The sequence below is a fragment of the Camelus dromedarius genome, chromosome 5 (assembly GCF_036321535.1).
Source record: "Camelus dromedarius isolate mCamDro1 chromosome 5, mCamDro1.pat, whole genome shotgun sequence".
Lineage (NCBI taxonomy): Eukaryota > Metazoa > Chordata > Mammalia > Artiodactyla > Camelidae > Camelus > Camelus dromedarius.
The window spans coordinates 62998132-63025594 of NC_087440.1; the positions used below are offsets into that span (position 1 = coordinate 62998132).

Sequence of the window (27463 nt, forward strand, 5' to 3'; positions counted from 1 at the left end):
CAGAGTTTCAAATAGCATTTCTTCTCATGAAACTTTTCATTGAAATTCATTGGAATTGTTCTTTCTTCATCCCTTAGAGATAAAATCATCTCTATGGAGCCCAGTGAACAATTCCAAATTTCCTGAGAGAACCAGTGATTAAGAAGAATGTGGGAAGGAAAAGATTATAGGACTGGTGTTCATGTGATAGTGTTCACATCTGGACTATCACCTGGAATGCAAAGGAAAGGATAACCATGAAGATGTCAGAGTAACTCCAATGAAACCAAAGCCTCACTCCAGATTCATAGTAAAAAGCTGGCCCTAGGCTTGACTTAAGACCTGCCCATATATTGTCACATAACTTGTTAGTGGTGGGAGCCAGATTGGACCCCCAGACTCTTGAATTCTAGTACACCCTCTTTCATTACTGCAGACCTAAAGGGAAACAAATCTATCCTTTTCTTTTCCCACATATGAATACTGGTTTAATAATTTGGGGAGAGGGTGGTATGTGGGAAGGGCAAATTTAAGGAGTGTTCAAAATTGTCCAGTGAAAACACAGACTGGCGTGTACTCCTCCATCCAAGCAGGCAAACCTTTTCACAGTTCTTACTGTTATTTTAAGTTCATGGAGCCACTCTAGCCTTTTTGTTGTAGGACGAATGAACTTACTTTCTCTCTTTACCCTATCAAACACAAGCAGATGCTGATCTCATCTGTCTTAAGAAAGATCCAAAATTGTAAAGTTGGGGACACAGATTTACACCGTCTTGCACTGAATAAGGCATTGACTTCCAACAGTATCTTCCTCCCATCTTAGTGCTTCCAAAATATTTTTAATGAAAATAAGAATAGTAGTCATAGTTAGTTTTCATAAATTAAACACTCCCACATTCTACAGGCTGGCATTACAGTGATTATACAGGATAAAATAAAGAAAAAGAAAATTTGGCATCAAAGCATTATGAATGATATATTTAATGTTCTATAATAACAACTGTGAATCTTGGTATCATTTATTGTCAGAAATCTTTAAAGTTATATCCAGTTTCTTTCTAGAAGGCTGGTTGGTGTTTTACTGCCTTGTATGGAGTATAAGTCTGGACTCTCCCATTTATGCCAATTACTTTCTCTGTAAGAAAGCATTCTTCAAAGGCTTAACTTATTTTCTAATTCCCCTTATATTAATATGCAAATATATTTGGAATATATGTGTTTGAATTTTTTAATATTGGTTTCATTTTTTTCTAATGGCAAAAATGAAAGAAAAAATTGGTTTAAAATGTCCATAATGTCACCATGAATAGGAATATAAAGCTGAGTAGTCCAAAAGCACTCTGGATCAGAACATTATCAGCAAAATCTGACTTTCTCCCTCTGCCCCCACAGAGTCCATGTCAGACGCACAGACAAAGTGGGAACAGAAGCAGCATTCCATCCCATTGAGGAATACATGGTGCATGTTGAAGAACATTTTCAGCTTCTCGCTCGCAGAATGCAAGTGGATAAAAAAAGAGTATATTTGGCCACTGATGACCCTTCTTTATTAAAGGAGGCCAAAACAAAGTAAGTTAGATGGACTAATGATTCTAGAGTGAACCATCTCTTTTTAGTTGAAAGGAATCCTTAATTCCTGTGACTTGTAATTCTTGTTACAATGAATGTTATTATTGATTATTGGTATTTTTTTAATTCAAGCAACTTTACTTGTGTAGGTGTTAATACGATCAAAGCATATATGAGGTGCCAGCAAGATGTAGATTTCATTCCAAAACCTCTCTTCTGGCTTGTAGGCAGCACCCATCTTACTGTATACTCACATAATCTTTGGGTGCTTGGAAGGGAGAGTAGAGAGCAGTCTCTCTGGTGTCTCTTCTTGTAAGGGCACTAGTTTCATCATGAGGGTCCCACCCTGATGATCTTATTTAACCCTAATTACCACCCAAAGGCCCCATCTCCAAATATTATCACATTGGAGGTTAGGGCTTAAACATATGAATTCTTAGGGGACACATTCAGTCCAACTCTCCACTAACCAACTCCCAATACTGTTAGCAGTAAAACACAGCTCGTGCTGGCCGTTTTGCTCTCCCTGTCTTCACTAACAATCACAGGCAACTGAAAGCATGGGTGAGATACAAGTTCTCATTGTACAAAAATTTCTGGAATTTGGAAATTATGTTTTTTCAAAGGTGAAGAGTCAAAACCTGAGTATTGTAAGTGAAAGAAAAAGGCCTGCAAGCTTGTGATGGACAGGACTATCACTTGCTGAGCCCGCGTGTGTTTCAGGCACTGTGCTAGGTGCTGGGAATTCCATGATAAGCAAGACACTCTGCTCTCTGGAAATTCCCAATCAGTGGGAAACAGACAGTTTACTCTGCAGTATGAATAGTGCTACTGTAGACTAATACTGTCTACTCAAGAAGTCATCCCTGATTCCTTGACTAAGTGTTCCTCCTGTATGTATTCCTCCGTCTTAGTGTTTAGCACTTGCTTTCTTCTGTCTCCCTCACTAGGTTATAAGCACTTTAGACCCTGTACCTAGCTCTAGTATGTGCTCAGTAAGTACTAAATTATGTTCATTTCGATCTCATCAGTTTAAAAACATTTAATTAGCAGTTAATCACTTAACTTATTTGACTTTTAATTAATTGATTTCTCGATCCCTGTTTTGTCACAAATGGGGGTTGGGAAGAAAAACAAATTTAGAATGATTACTATAATGCAGATATTTATCCAAATTATTGAATAATTATTTAAATACTGTTTCATCTTGTGAGAATCTAAATTAACCTAATATAAATTGCTTTTTTTTAAAAGTCTCCCTCTGTTGAATATACACAACAGACTCTCTCTCTCTCTGTTCTCTCTCTCTCACACACACAAGCAAAAGACCAAGAAATTCATAAGTGAAGTTATATACTTAAAATTCTTATATAAGAGTTAGGAATTAAATGAACATTTGGACACAAAACCCAATAAAAATTTTTCAGATACTTTTCCAGTTTGATATGCAGACCTTTTAGAGAAAAATAAAATAGAAGTAGTTCATCATAGTCTTTCATTTTAAACTATCAGATTGGATTTGTAGCTTGGTTGAAAAAATGTTAAAATATTACTTTATTTACTCTTTTCTTGTTCATAAATGTATCACAGGCTTTTTTCCTTGATTAGCAAAATAATCCATGCTCGTTAGAAAATATGGAGTTGGTAAGTATACAAGCAAGGAAAAATACTGCCCACAATCCCATTATTCATTGGTAACAACTGTTTAAATACTAGCATATTCCCTTCAGTCATTTATATAATTACACATTTTAGTAGTTGATCACATTCTTTATAATTTGAGCTCTTTTTTTTACTTAATACAGCAATAGATCCCTTTTCCCAGGTCACTAAAAACTAATCATTGTAAGTGCCTTTTTTAAATGACTCCACACACACTGAATGGAAATGCCGTTGCTTACTTGACCATTCTCCTCATGTTGGACAAGTTAGGTTATTTCCGATTTCCCGTGCTATGACGTGTGCATAAAATTATCCATGTTATTTCCTTAAGCTAGGTATCTGGACTTGGAAGTGTTTAGATAAAAGGCTATGAATGTTTTACAGCTGTGATCCACAGCGCAGCATGATATTTTTACAAACAGCGCTCGTAGGACGATTGACAGTAGTATCTACTTGGATTCTGAGAACAGTAAAACTTGAATTTGTTTTTTGTGGTCAGAAGCTAGTTACTCCTCTCCCCATGGTAGACCAAGCAGCATTTTTCTCCATATTCTGTTATAAATGTAACAGTAGCATTTTATGCATATTTTTTCCTCTTTGGAAATCTTTTGATTTTCTGAGTCATTTTAAAGATTTTCTCAGAAATTTAAATGCTGCTTCTCTCCTTCATTATTTTACTTAAGTTTTTTTTTTTTTCCCCACTCTGAATTAACTCTGCTTTTGATCTCTCAGGATTGATTTTGATACCTAAGCAAATCATAAAACTTCTGCCATTGTCTTAGGATACCAAAAGTGTAAATTAATCTCTCAACAAGGTAAATAGTATCCAAGGTGATTTTTTTTATAAGACTTTTCTGCTTCAAAAGGGGAAGAGATGAAAAATTAAACTTAAACAATGCATAGGATTCACACAGAGAAGAATCCATTTTCTGGGTAGCTTATCCTTTCAAAAAGAGATCAAGATTAGTTTATATATGTGGCTCCTGTAATTAATGCTTTGCTGCTTAGCATTACACCTCAGGTTTCTCTAGGTTAAGACCGAGTTCATCCATGAGATTTTAACACCAGCATCCCATGACCGTGGCAACTATTGATGATGTGGAAATCTCTCTCTTCAGTAATTCACTGTTAGAATGTTTAAATCACAGATCACCGGCACTCAAAGAAATAAGAACTATTAAAGTTGTCTGTCCAATATTGTATTCTGAGATTGTGGAGATTAGGGATAGTGGTGAAACAGGAGGAAAAACAAGCCATTAAAAATCTCTCAGAGTAAATATTTTCATATTTAGTTTGCTTCTTATCAAAAATGCTGGATGAGCTTTTCCTAAAATTAGGTGTATTTAAATGAATAGAAGCAAGAAAAAGTTGGTTTTAAAGTTTTTATAAAGCGTTTGGTTGCTGTAAAATGAATAATCAGCAATAGAGAGTGATAAATTTCTTCACTGTTTCATTGAACTGCATACAATATGCTGGACACAGTTGCAGGCACTAGGACTACAAAGAGAAATAAAAGGTAACATGTGGCTCTCCTTATCTCAGGGAGTATCCACCTGGTAGGCAACATGTGTGTAACAAATAATTACAGTATAGTTATGTAATTGTCCTGAAGGAGTTGTATCCCAGGTACTGAAGTCATGAAGAGGAGTATCACTCTCAGTCTGGAGAAAGATTTAGGAAAAGAAAATTTGATGTTAGTTTATAACCTCAAGTTAGTTCTTTGTGACTGATAGAAAAATAAGTTTTTACAAAATGAAAGAACAAAAAAAAATTTTTATCATTGCTAATCTCTGCGACCTCACAGTGGAAGAATTCTTCTGCTGACATACCTGTGGGCAAAAAATAAGAAAGAAGCATGTTTGTGTGTATAGTTTCATGCTCATTATTGGAGGTGCAAAATCTCTTTCCCTCATTATTCACTTTGTTTCTATTTGTTTTTTTCAACATTCAGTATCCTTCATCTAGCTGTCTTTTGCATATAGAGGTAAAGTCTCAGGAAATTGGGTGCCCTTTTGGTTTGGTTCCAGGAAGAGGCCTTTAAGTTAGAAAAGGCATAATGTTAGTGTCACTTCTCAGTAAAAGGATTACTCTTGTCTTTGTTTCACTTGAGCACCCAAACCATGCTGACAGAGTTAGTCTTTATTCAAGGATAAAACCTATACTTGTGTGTTTTAACAATTTCCCCCTTCCTACACCCTCAAGTCTTTTCATATTTATTTGTTTCTGTTTCTGCCCCATGCCTGGGTATGCAGCTTCATAAGAATCACATTAAAACTCTTTTTGGTTGTTTTCTTTTTAGAACAAATGTGACATTTCCTTCATCTCCCTGATTCAGAGCTGAGGAGGGCAAAATGTCAAAAATAATGAGGCCAAATGGATCTGAACAGTGAATACCAGTCTGAAGCAGTGCTCAGAGACTTTTCCTTCACAGTCATTACTAGAGGCAATGAGAGAAAGCCTCTTGGTGGCTGTGAAATGAAGAGAAATCTGAGACAGCTGTTAGGGAATTAGGAAAAAGTCCCAGACATAGGCAGCACTCACTTGTTCATGCATTTGTCCACATAGCATTGTGTGGAGTGCTAGATGCTATGATGCAAAGAAAAATGTGGCATAGTCCTAGCCTTTGGGAAATACTGTGTGGGGAAAAAGTTACGTAAACTGCCTCCTGCTGTCGCAGGGCTTATAAACAGGAACTGTTATTCTTTCAATAAATATTTATTGATCTTCTATTATATTCCAGATTCTCTTCTAGATGCTGAGAATAATAGAATAAACAAAGCAAATGAAATGCCTCTCTTCATAGAGCTTACATTTCAAGTAGGGATGATGGAGGTGGGGAATGGATGCAGGCAGTAAATAAACAGTAAATATATATTCTGTACAATGATAATAAAAGCCATGAGAAAAAATAAGCCTGTAAAAGAGATAGAGATTTCCAAACTCCTCACTAATAAGGCAACATTTGAGCAGAGATCTGAGGGAAGTAAGGGGTAAGACCAGGTGTATGTCTGGGAGAAAGATGTTCTTTAACAATCACAGCTAATATTTATTGAGCATTTTACTACATGTCAGGTACTCTTCTAAGTACTTTAAATTGTTATTTAATTCTTAAGAAATTACACAAAGTAGGTACAATGATTCCACTCTTCATATAACTTTCCAAAGTTTGCAACTTAACTCTGATCTATCTCATGCACTGAGAAAATCTATTCACTCTATACTAGAGTGTAATTAAACCTCTAATTCAGAGTAGAATCATCTGAACATTTGATAGACTTTTAAAAATTACCTTGCTTTAATATTTTTAACACGTATCCTCTCAGGACTAGTACAATGTTGGTTGGTGGACATCTACAAGGAATTTGCTTTCATAAATTTATTAGAATGATTTTCTGTTACTGTTATTTGTTAAGATGGTACTTTAAGGATTGGGGTTAAAGGAGAGAAATACTGAGTTATCACAAGTTCTAAATACATATATATATGTATGTATGTGTATATATATATATATGTATGTATGTATGTATATACATACGTGTTGTTGTATGTGAACCTCCTGATAACCGCAAACCAAAAGTCTGAATTATCACAAATTCTAAATATAATATATACATCATGATAACCACAACCTCATACATACACCAACCACAAACCAAGTCTGAATTATTACAAATTCTAAAACTATATTTATGCATACATACATATATATGTTGTTATATGTGAACCTCATGATGACCACAAACCAAAAATCTACAATAGATACACACACAAAAAGAGAAAGGAATCCAAACATAACGCCAAATATAGTCATCAAATCACAAGGTAAGGCAGCAAAAGAAAAAGACACAAAAAAGAAGTACAAGAACAACCCCCAAACAAGTAACAAAACGGTAATAAGTACATACTTACTAATACTTACTTTCAATGTAAATGGACTAAATGCTCCAATCAAAAGACACAGAGTAGGTGGATGGATGAAAAGAACAAGGCCCAATATATTCAGCCTACAGGAGACTCACTTCATATCTAAAGACACACAGACTGAAAATGAGAGGATGAAAAAAGGTTTTTCAGGAAAATGGAAAAGAAAAGAAAATTGGGTCAACAGTACTTATATCAGACAAAATAAACTTTAAAACAAGACTTTGTAGTAAGAAACAAAGAAGGACATTGCATAATGATCAATGGATTGGCTCAACAAGAAATTATAACAATTGTAAATATATACACATCCAACATGGGAGCACCTAAAAACATAAAGCAAATATTAACAAACCTAAAGAGAGAAACTGACAGTAACACAGTAATAGTAGAGGACTTTAACATCCCACTTACATCATCTGGACAGATCATCTAGACAGAAAACCATCAGGGAAACACTAGCCTTCAATGGCACGTTAGATCAGATGAATGCAACAGATATATATAGAACGTTCTGTCCAGAAGCTGCAGAATATACATTCTTTCCAAGTGCAGGATAGATCACATGCTAGTCCACAAAATAAGCCTCGATTAATTTGAGAAGATTGAAATCATATCAAATATCTTTTCCAACAAAAATAGTATGAGACTAGAAATCAACTAAAGGAAAAAAGTTAAAAACACATGGAGGCTAAACAATATGCTGCTAAACAACCAGTGGATCACTGAAGAAATCAAAGAGGAAATAAAATACCTGGAGACAAATGAAAACAAAAACACAATGATCCAAAATCTATGGGACACAGCAAAAACAGTTCTAAGATGGAAGTCCAATAGTTGAGACGGAAGCAATACAAATGTATCTGAGCAAAAATCTCAAACAACCTATCCTTATACCTAAAGGAACTAGAGAAAGAACAAGAAACAAAGCCCAAAGTTAGTAGAAGGAAAGAAATAATAAACATCAGAACAGAAATAAATGATACAGACACTAAAAAAAATAGAAAAGATCAATGAAACTAAGAGCTGGTTCTTTGAAAAGATAAACAAATTGATTTAGCCCGATTCATCAAGGAAAAAATAGAGAGGACCCAAATAAGTAAATTCAGAAATGAAAAAAAGAGATATTACAACCAACACCACAGAAATCAAAAGATCATAAGAGATTACACAATTATATGCCAATAAATGGACAACCTAGAATAAATTGATAAATTCCTAGAAATATTCAGTCTCCCAAGACTGAATTAGGGAGAAATATAAAATATGAACAAACTTATTACTGGTAATCAAAAAACTCCCAACAGACAAAAGTCCAGGACCAGATTCACAGGTGAATTTTATGAAACATTTAAAGAAGAGTTAATGCCTATGCTTCTCAAACTATTCCAAAAATTGAAGAAGGAACACTTCTGAACTCATTCCAAAAGGCCAGCATCACCCTGACTCCAAAACCAGACAAAGATGCTATAAAAAAAAGAAAATTACAGGACGGTATCACTGATGAGTTACAAAAACCGTCAACAAAATATTAGCAAGTCAAATAAAATACTAACAATCCTAATCCAACAATACAATAAAAGGATCATATATGATGATCAAGTGGATTTTTATCCCAGGGATGCAAGGATGGTTAAGTATTTGCAAACCAGTCAATGTGATACACCCCATTAACAAAAAGGATAAAAATCATATGATCATCTCAATAGATACAGAAAAAGCTTTTGACAGAATTCAACATCCATTTGTGATAAAATTCTCAACTAAGTGAGTATAGAGGGAACATACCTCAACATAACAAAGACCATAGTATATAACAAACTCAGAGCTAACATAATACTCATCGGTGAAGAGCTAAAAGCCTTTCCTCTGAGATCAGGAACAAGACAAATATGCCCACTTTTGCTACTTTTATTCAACATAGTATTGAAAGTCCTAGCCACAGTAATCACATAAGAAAAAGAGATGAAAGGGATTCAAATTGGAAAGGAACAAGTAAAACTGTCACTGTTTACAAATAACATACTATAAATAGGAAATCCTAAAGACGCCACCAAAAAAACTATTAGAACTAATAAATAAATCCAGTAAAGTTGCAGGATACAAAATCAATATATAGATATGTTTCATTTCTATACACTAATAAGGAACTATCAGAAAGATAAATTAGGAAAATAATCCCATTTATAATTGCATGAAAAGGAATAAAATACCTAGGAATTATTCTAACCAAGGAGGTAAAAGATCTGTACTAGGAAAACTGTAAGACACTCGTGAGAGAAATTAGAGATAACACAAACAAATGGAAGGATATATTTTTCCAAAAAAGACATACAGATGGCCAATATACACATAGAAAGATTCTCACCATTACTATTCATCAGGGAAATACAAATGAAAACCACAATGAGATATCCACTCACACCTGTCAGAATGGCTATTATCAAAAAGGCAACAAATAGCAAGTGTGGCAAGATGTGGAGAAAAGGGAACCCTCTTGTACTGTTGGTGGGAATATAAATTGGTAGAGCCAGTATGGAAAACAGTATAGCAGTTCCTCAAAAATTAAAAACAGTACTACTAACATACAGTCCAGCTATTCCACTTCTGGGTATTTTTCCAAATAAAACAAAAGTGCTAGTTTGAAAAGATGCATGCACTCCTATGTTCACTGCCTCATTATTCACAATAGCCAAGATATGGAAGCAACATAAGTGCCCATCAGTAGATGAATGGGTAAAGAAGATATGGTTATATATATATGTATATATATATAATGGAGTATGTATGTGTGTGTGTATATACACACACACACACACACACACACACATATATAATGGAGTATAAAAAAGTGAAATCGTGCTATTTGTGACCACATGGATGAACCTAGAGGGTATTATGCCAAGTGAAATGTCAGCCGAAGACAAATACCATATGATTTCACTTATATGTGAAACAAAACAAAAGGAACAAACATAACAAAGAAGAATCATAGATACAGAGAACAAACTGGTGGTTGCCAGATGGGAGGAGGTTGGTTGTTTGGAAAAGGTAAGAGAGATTAACAGTCACAAAACTCCTGTCACAAGATAAATGAACATGGGAATAAAATGTACAGAATGGGGAATATAGTCAACAATAATGTAACGTCTTTGTATGGTGACAGATGGTAACTAGCCTTATCGTAGTGATCACTTTGTAATGTACAGAAATATTGAATCATTATATTGTGCTCCAGGAACTAACATAATGTTTTAGGTCAGTTATACCTTGAAGAAAATCAACCAACCGAATAAACATACAGAATAAGATACCAGATTTGTGGTTGCCATAGGCTAGGAGTATTAGGGGGAGGGGGAATTTGATGAAGGTAGACAAAAGCTACCAACTTTCAGTTACAAATTAAATAAATACTAGGGATGTAATGTACAACATGATTAATATAATAAATAATGCTCAGATTACCTCCCCCCACCAAAAAAAAACTCTGAAAATTAACAACACTGTATGTTATTTATGAAAGTTGTTAAACTAGTTCCTAAGAGTTTTCATCACAAGGAAAACCTTTTTTTCTTTTTTTAAAAATTTTGTATCTATATGAGATGATAGATGCTCACCAAACTTATTGTGGTAACCGTTTCATGATGTGCGTAAATCAAATCATTATGCTTTGCAGCTTAAACTTATGCAGTGCTGTATGTCAATTATATCTCAGAAAAACTGGAAGGAAAAAAAGTCAACGTATAAATTATATTTTAGAAAAGATACATGCTTAAGGATAAAGGTGGAAAAGGAATACATAAAATGGAAATGTGTCAATGTGAAAAAAAAAATATGAAAGCAGGTTGAAAAACCTCTTCAAGGTCACTCATTACTAAGAAAATAAAGAACTTTCTGTTTTCGCTGTTTCATGAATTGAGAAGAGACATTTTGATGTAAATGTGTATTTTGTATGACATGCCAATAACTTGTAACACGCAAGGCACCGCAGAATGGTTTCTGCCCCCCTGTTAGATTCAGAGATGGTTTGTCAACTACTCTCCTGAATGCCAAATTAAAGCTCTTCTTACTATCAGAAAGAGAGGGACTCTTGGTTACACGGGCTGGTCTACCTGCTGCTGCTAGGATACTGCTTCCTGATAGAATTCTGTGATTTCAGTGACTATGTAAATGTATTTCTTTTTTCAGGTACCCCAGTTATGAATTTATTAGTGATAACTCTATCTCTTGGTCAGCTGGACTACATAATCGATACACAGAAAATTCACTTCGGGGTGTAATCCTGGATATACACTTTCTCTCCCAGGCAGACTTCCTGGTGTGTACTTTTTCATCCCAGGTAAGTGATAAAAGAGCATTTTAATATTTTTGGTTATGTCAGGTCAGGAAGTTCTTGGGGTTTTTTTTTTTTAAATCTTAGTTATCATGACTCAGGTGCTTTTTTTTTTTTTTTTTTTTTTGACAATTTGGGTATGATCCCTTTTATGAAAGAATGAAAAGATTCCAGAAAACATAGCCATTTGAGTGCACTGAATATTTAGTTGTTTGCAAGCAATGGTTTAATACATCTCCACTGAAGCCAGCTACTGGGGTTATTTAAAGTACTTGGCCAATTCACAGCATTTAACAGAAACAGCAAGTAATTAAGTTTGCTTAATACTTTCTGATTTTGCATACAATCAATGTGTAACCAGAATCCATCCACATCAATAACTGATACTGAAAGGCTTAAATGCTCAGCATTTTGCCTCACTTGATTGCTTTATAGAAAATAAGAAAGAGTAAATATAATTCCTCTTGAAGTCCTTTTATATTTCTACCAACAAGAAAGTACATTACATTTAAGCAGTAGCATATTACAATCATTCTTTGAGTTTAATTGTTGTAGATAATGGTGTGTTATTGGTTTGGTGTATGTGTTTTCATGAGTGGTCCAGTCATCTCTATGTGCCCAGTGGAATATCAGCATAGAAATATTTATTGTGTCGTTTATTCAGCTCTCTCATTTATGTGCATATTATTGGTTAGTTCATTCAACAAGCTGTTAAATGACTGTACTCAGATTTACAATAGGTGTAGAGGGGATTTCAAAGGAGACTGAAGATACAGATCTTACCCTGGTCCAGAATCTAATGAGCAAAATACTCACATGAAATAACTGGAGAGTAATTACCAAGAAATGTAAATCATGTAAGATAAATGTATACCTAAAAGCTTAGAAGCAGCAGAGAGAAGAAAATGTGAAAAGGAAAGTCACATCGTTTACATGGGAATATACTCCAGAGAAAATATAAAAAAATGGATAGTTTTTTATGTGACAGTGCATGTTGTCACAATCGGCTGGTGATATGATTGTTGGAAAGATACTTACCCCAGCAAAGGCTATATGAGTTCTTTCAGTATGGATAAGAATACAAGTTAAGACCCAAAACAGCTACACAGAGCAAAAGAAACAGCAGCAGCCGTAATCAGAAAGGAGAACTTCCTTGATCTTCAAGTTTCCATGAAGGCCTCCACAGGTGATGTTTCCCCTAATTGGGGTCAGGATCCTGTCTTTGAGAAGGTCCCTTTTCTATTCTTAAGGGAGTTGGCGGGGAGGAGTTTTAACTACGTCCCTCTCAATTGTTTTTGAGAATCTGGCTAGGTGCCCACGTGATTTAACAGATGCAAAGAACACATTTTTTAATGCTTATTGTTAAAGTGAGTGACTCGAGTCACTTCCCAGGTGTACCGCCTCCTCTGTAGGCTTAGATTTGAGGCCTGTCTAAAGTCTGCTCCGTTAGTCCAGGATTTCTCACCCTAGCATTGGGGCCAGAGAAGTTGTTGTGAGGTGCTGTCCTGTGCATTATAGGATGCTCAGCAGCATCCCCGGCCAATCACACTCTCACCTCAAGTTGTAACAACCAACAGTGTCTCCAGACATTGTCAAATGTCCTGGGTGGGGGGCGTGGGAGGGCAGAGTCGCCCTTGCTGAGAACCACTGCTCTAGTCATAAAGCTCTAAAATTAAGTAAATATGTACGTCCGAACATTTACCAAACTTACACGTGCGTAGACACTGAGACTTACAGAGACGTGCTCTACATTTTGCCTTCCTTCTTCCAGGCCTCCTTAAAAATACCATTAGGCTCATTCTGGGAAGAAGGTCTTTTTTTTCCTTTTCAAGATGTGCTGTAGAATTTTTGATCCTCGTAACTCTAATTTTGACCCATTTCATGATAATGAAAACCTGTCTAGGTTTGAAGAGCATATTGTTCATAGTACTTTGTTCTCTTTTATGCATAATATCAGCCTTGATGTGTTCTCCAGACCTGAGATCCAGAGACACAGTTCATATGAAGAGTAGTCTGAGAGGTTTAGTTGTGTGTAAAGGAATAAGATTTGTGCTTATAGATTATATTGTCCATAAAAACTCTTGGCAAGTCAAAGTTCATCCAAAATACTTCTGCCCATTTGAACCAATATTTTGTATCCCAGAATAGACTTGAATACCTCAAAACATTTTTGGTTGGAGTTCAGAATGAAAGTTTAACAGTAAAAATACCTTACATTTATGTAGTGAGTAGCAGTTTGGTAAACAGGATCACCTCCACTATCATAACTTTCTTGACAGCTAACAGCTATAACATTCAGATTGTGGAATAATAATTCCACATCCAATGATAAATCTCTGGGCTTATTTGCACCTCAGTATATTTTGAAAATGTTTTTGGTAAAAAGGCACTTAGTACAGTTTAATATTTTTGCAGTGTGAATGAAATTGGTTGCTGGCTTGTAGAGGTTTCCTTACCATAAACCAAAATTGGAATTGTTTGAAAAAATGCCCCAGAAATGTCTCATCATCACCAGTGGAATTTGATAAAAAGTCACTAATAGCATCAGAATGTCCAGCCATTAACTTCACTAGGCAGAGAAAAAGAATGAGGCAGCGTGGACTCTGGAGACAGATTATCTGGATTTTAAATCCAACTTTGACCACTTAGTGGCTGTCTGTCACTGACTTTTTTACCTTTGTCTGTAAAAATGGTAATAATAATAATAATACCTACTGCATAAATTTTATGAGGATTAAAGAGTTATATGTAAAGCACTGAGAATAGTACTTAGCAATATGTTAAATATATGTTAGCTGCTATTTTCATTTATATAGGAATAGGTGTAGGAATCTCTGCCTGTTAGACTGTAGGGTATTTACTTTGGCAGCTCTTTTTCACCTGGCCTCATTTCAGACTATACGTTCTCACGTTTTGGACGGAGCATGAAATACGCTATTCAAGGACTCCATTACCTCTTCTTAAGGTCATGGGTAATGCTTAGATTCCACCCAATCATCGTGTGCGTTGGATGAGTGTAATAATTCTTCATAAAGAAGAATAACCAGTAATATTCAGCAGATTAATTTTTCTGTGCCAGTATGCCACCTCAGTTCTATTTAACTTACTGAAAGAGAGTGTCACCATATAATGTGAATTTTCAGAAACAAAAACTCTTCATTCCCAAAGAATGAGTGATAAGTAATAGTTGCTTTAGCAAATGCAAGTGAATTGTATGTTTCGACTTTAGGGAAATGAATCTGCAGACTTTCCTATATACGCCCCAGGCATGCTAGGAAATGGGAGAAGACTAAAGCCTTACATCCGGAAGGGTGACAAGAAAATAAAACATTGAGAACCAAATCTCAGCCCACAATAAAACATGGACAACCAACTTTCAAACTTTCCTTGATGATAATCTCATATTTCAAGAGATGATTAGAAGGGATGGAAGTTTAGGATCTTCATAATGCTTTGACAATCCTGAAGTTTTAGTCATGTAAGCTTTCTGTCTCCTATATACTGTTCTTTTTGAGGGTCTTTGTGCTATAAGACAATGGTGGGAAAGAGTTTATCTGTTGACCACATGCCATGGTAGACAATACTGGAAGAAGGAAATACCATGATTGATGTTTGAGAAATTGCAGGTACAAATATCATGGCATCTTAGTCAGGATTCCTTATAAGATTTTGGACCCATTCTTCTCAGTCTTAGGGCTTCTAATAATTCTTGGTTTTATATCCATAAGTGAGGTCTGGGAATTCTCTTTCCTTAAGTGAAAAGTTTTTAAAAGCCAATAATATGACTCTACTCTCTAATTTTGTTACTATTGTTGCTCTTAGTTTTCTGAATTCCTTCATCAGAGCTGTTTCTCAAAGCCAAGTTTGTCCTAAGAGCCTCATCAATTAAAGAAAACAATTCTCAGGATTTAATCTGAAAATTAGAGGCAATGTTAACATTTTTCAAGAGCATCAAGTAAGTTTTGAAAGCTATGCAATCAGTCACATTCCACACTATTCCACTCTTACTTTGTTCTGTTACTGGAAGTTGCCAATGCCCAAAGCATCTACTTTGTCTTTTAAGTTATTTTCTTATTTAACAAAACCATCTTAAATCTGAAGCAAAGGAATTATGTAGTTGGAGAAATAACAGCAGTTGACACCTCAGTTGTAGATGGGCAAAATATCAGAAAAGTTTTTTGGAAAATATTGCTTATCAAGTTTTGGAATCCATTTTTATTACTCGAATCTGATTTACCAAAATGGTTGTAGATGCTCACTTTAAAGACTATGAGTAATCAACATTTTTAAGGAGTAGTCAGCATTGTTCAGTGGTTACAACCATTAAAATCACCATAGGACAAGATTAGTTTTTTCCCCCCTGTGACACTTCCTTTTGTGGCACTTAATACAACGTTCTTGGGGGTGGGTATGGCTCAGTGGTAGGACACATGCTTAGCATGCACAAGGTCCTGGGTTCAATCCCTAGTAACTCCATTAAAAAAAAAAATTCTTGTGGCATTCTCTGTTGTCTCATTCCAAATCCACATACGAGGCAACTGGCTTCATCACACTTTGAATCAGATTTTGGAAAGCTCAGGGAGAAACCAGATACTGCATTCATTTTATTTCCAGACAGATGGCTCTGGATAGGAATTTCCATTGAAGTATGGCTCGTGGAATAACAGTGGATACTGTTCTCTCATTGAATAGCAAAACAAAGTAGTTTACAGTGAAAGTGCACAGATACCCAGCCGCCTCCAGTGAGACAAGAACCTACTTCCAACTTCTCACACTAGGAGATCCTCCTGGCCCTGTCTATTTTGACAAAAAACCAAGATTCCCATCTGCTCTGAGAAAGCTTTGGAGGCTCATGCAAGCTCAGCAGGTTGCTCCTTGGGGGTAAAATTCAGACTAATGGACCTTCCTCCCATTTTTAATTGTTTTTTTTAATATATAGATAGATAGATAAAACTATATATATAGTTATATCTCTGCTTTATCCTTTGGCAGGATTTTTGCTCTTACTCATTACTGTGTGCTCAGTAGTGTTCTAAAAATGATACAGTGCCACATCAACAGAGAATGAAATAAAGCATGCTACATGTGGCCAGCCACCACTTTGCAAGCCATAGACTGCCCCTCTCAATCATGTACCTGTCAAGTATCAAACCTGAGATTGACATGAGCTGAAAATCTTCGTTAACTGCCACATGATTCAGTTCTGTAAAGCCCAGAGGGGAAGCCTAGGGTGATTAAATGCAAATATTGACGCTGTAGTAATCTTTCTAGCCCTTTGCAGTAAACTACCCCATGGTTAACATGGAAGAAAATCTTTTAATTACTCAGAATGTTATTTATGGATCTTGAGGATTAAATACCACCAGTGATCCTGCACCTCCACTGCTGATAGTGTTACACATGGAGCACTGTTCATTCAGAAGATACTTACGGAGGGGCTGCTCTGTGGCAGGCACTCTTCTAGGTCCTTTTCCTAAGGCTGTTTAGTGTATGGTTTAGAGACAGAAAAAGAGTTCTAATTGTAGCTCTGCCATTTACTAGCTCCTTTGTTCACTTTTTAATTTTTGGAAATGTATCTTTCTTTGGCTTAGTTTCTTCAGCTGTAAAATATAAATAATAATAGGAACCAACTCACAGGGTTGTTGTGAGCATTAAATGAAAGTGTGTGCAAGCACAGCTATTAGAACAGTTCCTGGACCACGATCAGCGCGCATTAGGCTCAGCTGCTGTCATCTTTCGCCATTATATGAAAAGGATAAAGGGCCTTATATTGGCCCACCTCGATGTCTGAAATTTCTACTATTCATTATTTCTCTGGATTAAGAAAATGCATGTGTCATCCAGCAGGCTGATATATCAACAACAACTACTAAAACCAAAATGTAAACTAATGATTAGGATTACCCAAAAGAAATCACGTCCCTCAGGGTGTGGGACTGGGGGCCATGTTGTTTTATGAGAGTGAGACATTTATTAGTGAGAGGAGGAAACACATCAGGGCTCATTGCCACAGTGGGCATTGTAGTCATGCCAAGGGCAGTACAAGGCCTTGCATCCCTGGCTAGAGATAATTGAAGAGTGGGTAGAGGAGCCCTGAAAATAAGACTCTCAGGTGTGCCCAAGGCCAGCCTTGGCCTTAAGTTACATCTTTCTGATGTTAAAATGTGATTATGGAGAATAAGATCTGTGAGAAAAAAATATGCTTAGCAATTAACAAGCATACACAGGCTACCTGGGTTCAAAACCTGAGTATACCACTGAATAATAGTGTAACCTTTGGGCATATTCCTTAACTGACCTTTGACATCCGTAAAATGAGCATGGTAGAATTTTATGGGGCTACTGAGATTTAAACTAGGTAAGACCTAAAAAACAATGTCTGACCGAAAAAATTCAGTAAATACTAGTCTCTGTCATTGTTACTGTACTTTGCTATTAATGGAGCTGCTATGTTTTAATTATTTAGTTTCTTTCTTTCCATATTCTTCATTTGATTTTGCTTGCCCTGTGTGGCTGAATTTGAAAGTTAAGTTCCAAAGCTTTTTGAACCTCATTTTTTAACAGCTCCAGCATTCTACCAGTGATCTCAGTTGCAGCATGACATTCCCAATATAAAATTAGTTTGTTGATAAAGTAGCAAACTTGAAAGCTAAGTCATTGTCTTGGCTCTGTGTCTAGTTGAAATTCTAGCACTAGAATTTGGACAGGTTCCTTATTCTCCTTGTATTTTAGTCCCTGTCTGCAAAATTAAAAATACTACCTAAAATTACTTTCATTTGCTAATACAGCATTTAAAAAGTGCCCCTCAGGTTCCAGAAATTCAGATTCTTTAAGAAGTTGATAATTAACCTAATCAGAACATTTAAGAATGAGCATCTCCATTCAGTTTCTGATATCATGAATGCCAAAATTTTAAAGAACTCCTGGGTAATCCTAAATTGTCCCACGGAGCACATTAGCAATTACCATTAGTATCATTTAAAATAAATGCAGAAGTATTGGTATTGGGACAATAAAACTTCATTGACTATAACTACCACCAGAGATTTAGGAAAATTTGACCTGAGTTGAGTCCTGTGTTCATGATGTATAATGGAAGAATTTTCTAAGCAAAATGATAGTATCCTCTCTTTTGTCTTTGCCTATTCTTAGAAAAGTTTCTGCAACCTGTTTACTCTATAATGAATATATTTGTTAATTGCTTAAAATGTTATACCTCCATTAAGATAGTTATAGTTTAACTTTATCACCAAGCATTAAACTCAAGGAATGAAGTTTGGATTGTGGAATTTCAGCTGACATCCAATGGGAATTCTTTGGACAAGTATTCTTTAGACAGAGAAATCTTTTAAGTAGCCTTAAATGCATCAGGTTGATGCATCTTCCCCAAAGGCTAGTCCATCTTATTTCAGTTTAGATTGCTACTATCTGTCTACACAGCATACATAAAATTCTTTACCACAGAAATGGCAGATGTGTTTTAGCTCATTTGCCAATAGTTGATTGTCTGTAATTACATGAATTTCTGTTGAGAAGAATTCTGAGACCAAGTCCAAACTAGCAGAAAAGAGTATGTGATTTATTAACACTGAATGAAGGAAAGGGAGCAGAAGCATCTGTGTAAAGTATTTATAATCCTAATTCTAATACTAAACCCTAAATTTGTCAAGAACACAAACTATGTCTTACTCATTTTTGTACCACCAGTGCACAACATGGAACACTCTGTGGCTCTTAATAAATGTTTATTAAAATTAACTGTGTCACAGTCTTAAATTACTTTGCACTATATATACACTCTGAGAAACCTTAATTGTAATTATCTTTTATGTTAAGAACAAAAAAGATACACCACAGAAATGAAGAATGACTTGTACCATCATCTGAGGGCAAATGGACTGAAAATTTGTGACTAGAATCCACTACTTCTCATCCTGTCAGTCCTAGTCCTAATCTAGTCCTAGTCTCTTTGGCCAAGGGCTTTCAGATCGCTATGAAGGAGATCTTACATCTACTAACAATTTTTTTTCGTGCTTTCCCGAGGTCTGTCGAGTTGCTTATGAAATCATGCAAACACTGCATCCTGATGCCTCTGCAAACTTCCATTCTTTGGATGACATCTACTATTTTGGAGGCCAAAATGCCCACAACCAGATTGCCATTTATCCTCACCAACCTCGAACTGAAGATGAAATCCCCATGGAACCCGGAGACATTATTGGTGTGGCTGGAAATCATTGGGATGGCTATTCTAAAGGTGTCAACAGAAAACTGGGAAGGACGGGCCTATATCCCTCCTACAAAGTCCGAGAGAAGATAGAAACAGTCAAGTACCCCACATATCCTGAGGCTGAGAAATAAAAAACTTAGATGGAAGACACAGACAACCAAACTCAGTTCAAACCATTTGAGCCAAACAGTAGCTGAAGAAGGCCCCGACCTGACAACTCCCGGTTGAATGGTTCGACACCCTCAGCACCGGGAGCAGCTGGGAGCTGACAGATGCTTCATAGGTGGAATCCCTCTTAAACAAGGGCTACAACGCCCTCAAACCCACGCACAGTCCAATCATGTACTCACCTAGAACATGCGAACAGGTTGTTTTCTACTTTACCCCTTCTTTCAAGATTATGTCCCATGAAACAAACACTGCCACATTGTGTAATTTAAGTGACACGGACATTTTGTGTGAGACTTCAAACATGGTGCCTATATCTGAGAGACCTATGTGAACTAATGAGAAGACCTGAGTAGCTCCCTACTGTGGGGAGCTTGCTTCTTAGCCAGTGGTGGTATTGTAACCACTGAATTCACTCCAGTCAACAGATTCAGAATGAGAATGGATGTTTTTGTCTGGAATTTTTTTTTTTTAAGTAATTGCACCAGTTCATCCACCTCATCATTAATAAGTGAAGGATACAACAGAAAATAAAATATTCATACTTCATTAGGAACTTTTGTAAAACAATGCCATGAACAGATTCTTTAGTACTCAATGTTTCTGGACATTCTCTTTGATAACAAAAAATAAATTTTAAAAAGAGGAATTTTGTAAAGTTTCTAGAATTTTGTATCATTGGATGATGATGTGGTCAGCTTTATAGTGAAAAACGTTGATAAAAATAGGAGTTTTATAGTTTTTCTGCTTTTTTTGTTTGTTTGTTTGTTTGTTTCTGATTGAGTGACCAACCAGAGTCATTGGTCCATTTTAACACTGAAAACTGAGTTTAGTTAGTGCACATTACAGAGTTGCTCAGAATACTGGTTGGGAGCTTTTGTTCTCTTATTTTGGACATTGTTCATTTGTTTGAATTGTATCAAATAATCATACTCCTTACTCCCAGAGGAATCCCCTCTGGTTTCCAAACTAACAAGTTCAGGCTGGTTCTTTCTTATTGTAACTATTGTCACTTTTTGTGAGTTGAGTCCTGTTATTTTATCCAGGAAGCAATCTGTACCCTTTCCTATCATGTCCTGCTTTTGCGAGTACCAGGAATCTGTGAGGTTGGGTAGCTGGCTCTATATCTGAAGTACATATCTCATAGTATGTAGAGTTTGCTGAACAGAGGAGAGAGGAACCAGTATGAGACCCAAAATGGACTTGGGATTATCTCTTCCAAGTAATTCCTTTTAGTAATTCCATGTTAGAATCACTTCAGAAGAACGACTTTGATGCTCTCTGCTTTCTCACTGAACATCACTTTTCTCCTTATAAAAACACTTCTTATTTTCTGTAGCCTGTCTCTTCTAGATGCCTGGTAGGAGTATTTCATAGCATGTGTTTTACCTTCTGAAAGAAAAATTCAACCCATGTAGGAACCAGTAGCAGGCTTGATATTGAATATCAGGAGTCCTGATAACTCAGAAAAACCCTGTTCTTCACATCATCTCTAAATAAAAATACCTGTATGTAAAATCTCCCTACCAGACACTTCCCTAAATTCTTTCTACCTCTCCAGTCAACTCCCCTAAAGCTAACTATCTAGTGTCAATAAACAATTTGCAGTTTACTTTTAGTACAGATAAGTCATTTGAAGCAAAAATCTCCAGCCGAGCAGAGGTACTTCTGAATATGAGTTGTATTCTAATTCTTACCTCACTTGTCATCAGAACATCAGTAACTATCGGTTTATATTTCCTCTGTTGGGAGCTCCTGTTTTTACTCCTTATAAGCATGGTTCCCTTTACTTCTTTGGTCATAGTTATAACTGCTTTAAAATCCATTTTCTGCTAAATCCAGTATCTGAATCATCTCAAAGTTGGTCTCTATTATTTGTTTTTTTTTTTCTAGAGAGTGAGTCATTTTTCTAGTCCTTCCAATGTTGAGTAAATTGAGACTGTATCCTAAATGTTGTAAATGTTTATGCCATGGATTCTGTTACAGTCCTCTGAAAAGTGTGTTTTTTGGTTAGTTTGTGTTAGCAGGCATTTTAACTTCATTGGACTCAAACTGTAAACTGTGTCTTGGGCAACAGCTCAAATCTCAATTCAGTTCTGTTATCTTTAGCTGGAGTCTGTCCCACACGTGTATGGTTCATGGGTCAGCTAGAGCTTTGGGTGGCGTTTACACACAGAATTTAGAGCTCTCTTTCTTTGGCTCTCTATCTTCTGAGATCCCCCCTCCCATCTCCCCACTTTCTAGCAGCTGTGGTTGCTCTCATTCTGTGGTGTCCTCTGATTCTCTTCAACCAGAAAGACTAAGTTTTCTATCAGCCTAAAAGCCATAAAAATGGGAAACTCACCTTGTATCATACCCTTCCTCCAAGTTTCAGCCTCTTTCTGAATTTGCCTGCTTTTTTGTTCGGTCTCCAATGCCCTTAGGTAGCTTTTTGTATTTTTGTCAAGATTTGATCTTTGTTATCCATTGGAAGATCTGTTCAGTAGGTGCTTAAACTCTGCCATACAAGAAGTGAAAATCTTTGAGGCAGAGATTTAAAGTGAAAAAGTTTGGTGGGGGAGAGAAGAGTCTAGTCCTATGACAGCCTCTGCTTAGATTCTAATCTTAATAGGTAAGCAGCCAATAGCTTCAAGTAGGAAAGAAAATGAACTAACCAGATTATTAAACCTGCAGGTGTGAAGGACTAATGAATGCTACTGACCACGTCTTCCTGAAAAGCTTTTCTGAGCCACATTTTTGCAAATCATCATGTACAGGGTGGTAATTCCTGCTATCCAGGCTGTCGTGTTGGGAGGATCGACATTTCTTCACCACTGTTACACTTTCTCCATGAGGACCTGGTACTTTAAAAGTCTACATGGTTTTGAATTGAGTGATCAGTGCTAGATTAGGGAGATTTGGGTCTTTTCCTCCTTACAAGACCCATTTCTGAAAGAGCCTTACCTAGAACAAAATTATTAGCCTGGGCTCATTGAATGTGGGTACCAGCATCCTGCATACTAAGGACAAAGCAGTTACAAAAATTATTCCTTATCCTACCACTTGAGTCTGATTTAGTGTGGAGCTGAACTTGAAGAGTTTGTGCCTGTTGTGAAAGGGCTCCCAGCCCTAATCCAGACTTTCTTTGTGTCTCAAATGAATGAGACTAGTTGCTTTCCTCTCTGAACTTTAGTTTTTTCTATTATATAGAGCCTAGCCTGTTTCCTGTGTTCCCTCTTTAGAAAGTTGAGATCATGCATGGCCTCAGCTTCTGAGGGGGTTAAGGGTTAAAAGAGAAAAAGCACATTTAAAAAGCTATCTCATAGAGCGATTATTATCATCATTATTAGAATTGTAATCACTGTATATTCAGTAAAGCAGGAAAAGTATTGAACTCTAAATGGTGCCTCTAGGAGAATCTGCTGTGCCTTAATGAGAATAAATCTCACTTACTTGAGATGCAATAGACATGTCCTCTTTGACCATAGCCAACTGCCCAATATTTCTTTTGTGCTCCTGGGAGGCAGTGCAATAGCTGGGATCAATAGTCCCGTACCAAATAGATGTGTGGCCTGGGGATTGACAAATCTGGGGCTATAACACCCTAATTTATGCCAGATACAGACCCCAGAGAATTTTTTAAATGCAGTACCCAGAAGGAAGCACAAAGGAGAATTTGCCTCTGTTCTTACTAGTTCCTGACAGCAGTCTCCCTCGTGGAAGCATGAAGGAGCTGTTCCAGGATCTTTAGCAGAGCAGAGGTAGGCCTCGGCAAGGTCTTTGCCTTCAGCCGTCACTGACATGGTGCCTGTTTGAGCACTTGCTCTTTGACGGTGCATTCATTTTTGGCTCTTTGTATAAGTCAGCATCTCTGACTCTGGGAACCTGCTCAGCTATTCAGCCTTGCCATCAGTGGTCCACTTAAGTTGCCACCTGCTTTCTCCTCTCCTTATTCTGAAATGAGACAATCTTGATTTTGTATTTCTACCTCTTTTACAGAAAATTATGTCATGTGAATGGTTCCTTTGTTACTATCCCATGCCACATGAAGTTCCCATCCTAATTACTTACACAGGCTATCGTTTTGTCATTGTCATCTCCAAGATAAAAAGGGAACCAAATATCCCCTTGGACAGTTTTAGGTAAGATACTCCTGGACCTGTGTTATAATGATGCTATGATACTGTGTATTTGTGGCCATTTAAACTAAAGTTTTCAAAGATTTTTATAAATCAATGTCTTTATACTCAAGAGGAACATGGCTAGAGCATCCTTTGTTTAAAACTATGTCGATCTGGAAACAGCCTGCACTTTTTTTTTTCAAAGTGATATATTGAAGGCCATGGCCATAGCCATTTGATGTTTTGGGAAGAGAACCAGGAAGAGAGTTCAGAGCTCCTACTGACCTCCTATCATCTGAAACAGTGACCTCTCTTCCCACATCGGTGTCCCATGGAGGCTATTGTTCCCTGACTGCCTATGTGGGTAGAGAAAAGGCCATTAACAAAGGAAAAAGCAGCATGTTTGTTCATAACCCAGCCGGGTACGAGAGCATCTGGTGGAGGCTGGGAATGTGCAGTGCTTTGTACAAAGAGCGCAGATAGTTTAGACTGTGGGTATGGTCAGCAGTCTAAGGAATGCTGGGACTTTGGGTTTCTGGCTAGTCTTAACTTCCCTAGTGGATTGCAGCCCCCAGGAATTTTCTGGCCCAGCAAAGGAAATGGAGGGCAGTGGGTGCAAAGGCAGAAGACCTAGTTCTCAGTTTTGTTTTTCCTTGTCTTAGTGCCTATAAGCTGGTTAGTCCCTGTACCTCAGATTCTCTAGAGGAAAGACCAGCAGTGTTACTGAAGATTACTGAACTGGGATTGAGAACACCTGGCCTTTAATTTTGACTCTGCCATTAAGTGTGGAGAGGTTGAATAGTTTTCAGAGCTCCATTTTCTTCATCTGTGAAATGAATTATTTGGATTTAATCAGGGTTTGCAAATGTTATTGTCTCTTTGGGTTCCACATGTCTAAATGGGGTAGCTACTACTCAACCTCAGCTGATTATTGTCCTGAGGACATAATGTGGCCAGATCTTTTGTTTTTCAAGGTGAGCAAAATCTATTTTTATGCAAAATTTCAGATTAATTTTAAACACTAGAAGCGAACTCAAAAAATACATAAAACACTTAAGAAGGGCAAAGAAGGCATCTGTGGCTACTTGTGGGCCATGGTCCATTAGTTTACAACCTTTGGACTAAATCTGGAAAGTTTCTGTCTCTCGAAAGGACCGGTGAGATGGGTAACAGCTGCACAGTGCTTGCAGGTTCAGTTGCTGCATATGCCCCAATACTTCGGCAATGTCTCCTCAGCTGGCTCTCATCCGGGGCTCAGGAGTAACTAAGTGTGCTAAAGGACATCTGTGCTGTGATGGCTCCTACCCTGGGCCCCTTTTGCCTTGGCCTTGAGGATCCAAAGGGGCTTTGTTTCAACAGCCCTGACCACCGATCTTGATTTCCCAGCATCAGGTTCACTGACTGGGGGTGACGCTGCAGGCCACAAACGGAGGTGCCACTTCAGGGAGCTCCTGCTGTTTTTCTCCATTACATCCAAATATCAAGATATCAGAGTATGCTTCATGCCTCTGGTTCTCGGTGCAGACAGAGACATCAGGATTTTTTGCAGTCTTTAAGAAAGCCCAGTGAACTAGGAGGTGCTGAATGGCTGAAAATGAGCAGATATTTCTGTTTTTAAAAATGAGAAGAAGATGGAGTACCAACATATAGACTGCTAAATTTGACAAGTGATAAACTAACAAAAAATTAACAGTGACAACTGCAAGAACCAGACATACCAAGCTAATCATTTCTTATTTTCATATGGCTTTAGATTAATGAGCATTACAATAATAGCTAACATTTTACCTAAGTGAATTTGTAATCACCGTAAGCATAACATAGGTACTACCATTAATCCAGTTTACTGACTGGGAAGATAAAGCATGGAAGTCTTAAGTAACTTGCTTATGGTGATAAAGTTGCTTATGGTGGAGCCAGGATACAAACGCAGACTGCCTGGTTTTTAACCACTTCCAGGAATCCTGAGTCTATGCCTGCTGTCGCTGGGACTTCAGCACGGCATTAACTGTTATTGTCAAAATAGAGCTTCTGATGCTGTGTGAGCATAGGTGGTTGTATTAAGAATTAGCTGTTTGTTCAAAAGGTTTCTGTTGGTTTGCCATGGAGCTCTATCCTGGCTTGTTCACACAGGTTATTGATGCTTTGGAAAAGGACAGCAGTAGGAATAATATGATGTAGTAGTTAAAAATGAGTTCTCTTGTCAGTCTGCTTGGGTTGAAATCCTCAGTCCTCTATTGACACTTTAACCTTGAGCAAGTCACAGCTTTTCTGCACCTTTGCTTAGCCATCAATTAAATGAAAATAATACTAGTACATAGCCACTTCATAAGGTTTTGTGAGGGTTATGTAAATTAACACGTGAAAGTCTCTTAGCCCAGTGTCTGGCACAAAGCTCAACAAATGTGAGCTAGTATCACGGTTCTTTTTGCATTGTTAATCAAAATTTTTAGTAACTAAAGGCTAAGATAATAGTAAATCATATTGTTTAGGGGAATGAGGGTCCCCAAAAGGTGCTTAAAAATTGAAACGAAAGGGTAAATCTAGCAGAGACTGAAGGCTGAGAATCACCGTGTTGGATAATGAATAACACTTAACATACTGTGCAGCTGACAAACATAGTAGAGTCTTAGATTCAGAAGGTCAGTTGTGTCTCAGTTCAGCCTGTTGGAGAGGTACCTAAAGACTTAGAGAATTTAGTTGCCCATATGCTCAGTATTACCAATAGAGAGCTGTGACACCCCCTCCAACTCTACCTTATCCCTCAGAAACAGAAGTCCCCAGACAGGGCAGGTACTGGGTTCTTGAATCTCACCTTGAATCCTGTGCCTGGTACTCCATGGGAGCGTCTTTAGGCATTGCCGAGGCTGCTGTGTGAACTGGGGTTGTTTTACATGACTGCAGTGTGCAGAAGCAGCAACAATTTGAGTAAGCTTAACTCAACACATGAAAGAACTTCCTAATAAAGTGTGATGTTGATCATGACACAAGCTAATTTAAATGACAGAAGTTCCCTGTCCTTGCAAGGATGTCCTAACAGAATTGGATGCCAAAGGGAACATCAAGCAGGTAACAGGGGTTAGGTAAACTCCAAGTTCCCTTCCAGCCCTTAATTTCCAAAAAGGTCATAGATCTACTGTCATGTTTTAGAGACTGAAATTCCACCCAGGTCATAAGGGTGCCAGCCTGAGGCTGCCTCTGATGGAAACCTGGGCAGCTTGACCTGGTAGCAAGAGGAACAAGGGCCTATCTGTTTGCTAGCCCAGCTGACTGGGTCTTTTTCTGGATCTCAGTTACAATCAAGAGATTTAATTTCTTATGTAACATAGCAGGCTTTGTAAATCTACCTGTTTAAATTTGGAAACTCCTCTCTTGTTGTTTTCTTACCTTTGTTTCCTGGTAAAGCTTCTTTCATAGAATCAAAGCTTTATTTTCATCTAAACCAAAGGAAAAGGACTTTGTAGAGACAAAGGCCAAAAGAACTGAGGAGTCAGAGTTTCC

General features: G+C 37.1%; 1 protein-coding gene across 5 annotated transcripts in view; it reads left to right on the plus strand.

Moving 5' to 3' along the window:
- The window catches only part of FUT8 (fucosyltransferase 8), a 255203-nt gene extending 234692 nt beyond the window's left edge, over window positions 1-20511 (plus strand). For all 5 annotated transcript variants that reach the window (XM_031453883.2, XM_064486044.1, XM_031453882.2 and 2 more), the window contains 3 exons: window positions 1372-1548; window positions 11320-11470; window positions 19508-20511. In XM_031453883.2, the coding sequence (XP_031309743.1) occupies window positions 1372-1548; window positions 11320-11470; window positions 19508-19825 (646 nt within the window). In that variant the 3' untranslated portion in view covers window positions 19826-20511. The remainder of the gene's footprint in view (window positions 1-1371; window positions 1549-11319; window positions 11471-19507) is intronic.
- Window positions 20512-27463: the final 6952 nt, after the last annotated feature.